Genomic DNA, 3,143 nt, shown 5'->3' on the forward strand with positions numbered 1-3,143 from the left:
TCTTTTTTGGTAAAAATGCAGATCATATGCTAGGAATACTATAGCAGCAAAATTATTTTTTTGGTTTATAGAGAATTTAAACCTGTAGTATCAGATAGTGGTTCATGATTTGCTAATATATTAAATCATGTGTTTTTTCTTTCAGATATAGTTAAGAGTACCTTTTGTTGCAGGCTAAGGAATTAAAGGGATTTGTAAACATTGGGGTCTGTAATATTAATGTAGATGTAAAAGGGGACTTCATATATGCTCCAACTTAAGCAAAATGACTCAGTGCAAGTATTGTTTTAAGAATTTAAAAAGCAGCTTTGTTTAAATTGTTAGAGAGGTAAAATGCTTAAGAAAGGTTTGACTTGATACAGGTAATTCGTGGCCCCTGGGGGCACAATTGTATGCACTAAAGAGCTTATTTCCTAAGCACATGCACCCCAGGCTAGCCAATTTTTTGCATGGAGCACCAAATAAAAAAATCAGATGCAAAGTGCAAAGACCAGTGTCCTTATTGCCTTTTATAGAGCATATGGTAAAGACATGACCCTGATGAGCCGTTGCACCTCCTGCTGCATCATATCTTGCATGTCTGAATAATGAGTTTTCATTTAGCAATTAATTTTCCTAGTATTCAACAAACAAGTTCTCAGAGGTTCCATAATTTGTCAAAATGGATGCATAATTATAGTAACATAGTAATATAGAAAGGTAGGTTGAAAAAAGACACACTACCCTCAAGTTTAATCTTTTAAAGTTTTCAGAAGTAGTTGTTTGTAATCTAACTTCCTATAATTAGGTTTAAACATTTATTTCCTGGTATTTATATAGCTTTTAGTGCCTTACAAAGCTACAAATAAATCTCCTTTTATCTGGTACATGGGGTGTTATATTTGCTTAAATCTAAATTTCTAATTATAAAACTATGTCTTAGTGCAAAAATGCCATTGTTTATTTAAAGTGTTTTTCGCCCCCTACTGCAAGATTATGGAGGGACAGGATCAGAGTTTTTGCTGCACTGCTCTGTGACTATTTGTCACTGTGTGTATCTAGCACAGTAATACACGGCAGTGTCTTCAGTTTGTAGATTGTTCATTTGCAGATATAACTTGTTGTTATTATTGTCTCTGGAGATGGTGAATCTTCCTTTAACTGAATCAGCATAGTTTGTGGTACCCCCATTAGGGTGAATTTCACCTAACCACTGTAATCCTTTCCCAGGAGCCTGTCTAACCCAGCTCATCCAGTGATCACTGAATGTGAAGCCAGAGGCTGTGCAGGACAGTTTGTGAGACCCTCCCGGCTTTATCACCACTTGCTCTGACTGGTCAAGTTGTACATCACAGTAAACTCCTGAAAAAGATGAGACATAATGATAGTTTTGAATAACATTTTTAAGCATTCTATTACTCAATAAACAACATTCTTACCTGATAAAAGTGTCATTAAAAAAACTAGAAACAACTTCATATTGACAGTGTGAGTTATGGGACAGGCAGTTGGATGCAGCACATCTGATTCCTCTGCTTTATCTGGGAGCTGCAGTTTTACATTTGATTGTTATTTGCATAATTTGGTAAGGTATACGCAACATGAGCACCATAGTTAATTACATAGCTAGTTAGATAGTTAAATCAGGTTAAAAAAAGACCATCAAGTCCATCAAGTTCAATCCCTCCAAATGAAAACCCAGCATCCACACACACCCCTCCATACTTCATCACACAAATTCTATACCCATCTATTAGTATCTATACTAACTATAGAGTTTAGTATCACAATAGCCTTTGATATTATGTCTGTCCAAGAAATCATCCAAGCCATTCGTAAAAGCATTAACTGAATCAGCCATCACTACATCACCCGGCAGTGCATTCCACAACCTCACTGTCCTCACTGTGAAGAACCCCCTACGTTGCTTTAAATGAAAGTTCTTTTCTTCTAGTCTGAAGGGGTGGCCTCTGGTACGGTGATCCACTTTATGGGTAAAAAGGTCCCCTGCTATTTGTCTATAATGTCCTCTAATGTACTTGTGTAATCATGTCCCTTCGCAAGTGCATTTTTTACAGAGAAAACAACCCCAATCATGACAGTCTACCCTCATAATGTAAGTCTTCCATCCCTCTAACCAGTTTAGTTGCATGTCTCTGCACTCTCTCCAGTTCATTTATATCCCTCTTAAGGATTGGAGTCCAAAACTGCACTGCATACTCCAGATGAGGCCTCACCAGGGACCTATAAAGGGACATAATTATGTTTTCATCCCTTGAAAAAAATGCCCTTTTTTATACAAGACAGAACTTTATTTGCTTTACTAGCCACAGAATGACAATGTGTTATCTATAAAAAACCCTAGATCCTTCTCATTCAAGGAAACTCCCAACACACTGCCATTTAGTGTATAACTTGCATTTATATTATTTTTGCCAAAGTGCATAACCTTGCATTTATCAACATTGAACCTCATTTTCCAGTTTGCTGCTCTGTTTTCCAATTTAGACAAATCACTCTGCAAAGTAACAGCATCCTGCATGGAACCTATAGTTCTGCACAAATTAGTATCATCTGAAAATATAGAAACAGTACTTTTAATGCCCACCTCCAGGTCATTAATAAACAAGTTGAAAAGCAAATGACCTAGTACAGAGCCCTGTGGTACTCCACTAACAACACTGGTCCAATTAGAAAATGTTCAATTTAGCACCACACTTTGTAGTCTATCTTTTAGCCAGTTCTCTATCCAGGTACAAATAACATGTTCTAGGCCAACATTCCGTAATTTACTCAGTAACCTTCTGTGTGGCACTGTATCAAATGCTTTAGCAAAGTCTAAGTAAATCAAATCCACTGCCATCCTAGAGTCGAGGTCCCTGCTCACCTTCTCATAAAAAGAAATTAAGTTAGTCTGGAAAAGATCTATTACGCATAAAACAATGCTGGTACAAAATCATAGTATTAGGACTTGCTATGAAGTCAATATCTTATCCTTTATTAACCCTTCAAAAAGCTATCCTACCACTGACGTCAGACTAACTGGCCTATAGTTTGGAGGTCTAGAACGGGATCCCTATTTGAATAAAAAGATTAAAGTAAAGAGGTTTGGTAATCACAGAGCTAAGCTCACTAAGTACCCTGGGATGAATACCATCTGACCC

General features: G+C 36.9%; 1 gene segment (V, D, J or C); it reads right to left on the reverse strand.

The window, feature by feature from the left end:
• Nucleotides 1-1,024: 1,024 nt before the first annotated feature.
• Nucleotides 1,025-1,510, reverse strand: LOC121400794. The segment is given in 2 exon segments: nt 1,025-1,341; nt 1,419-1,510. Coding segments are annotated over 2 exon segments (357 nt in total).
• Nucleotides 1,511-3,143: the final 1,633 nt, after the last annotated feature.

This window comes from Xenopus laevis, chromosome 1L, assembly GCF_017654675.1.
Source record: "Xenopus laevis strain J_2021 chromosome 1L, Xenopus_laevis_v10.1, whole genome shotgun sequence".
Taxonomy (NCBI): Eukaryota; Metazoa; Chordata; class Amphibia; order Anura; family Pipidae; genus Xenopus; species Xenopus laevis.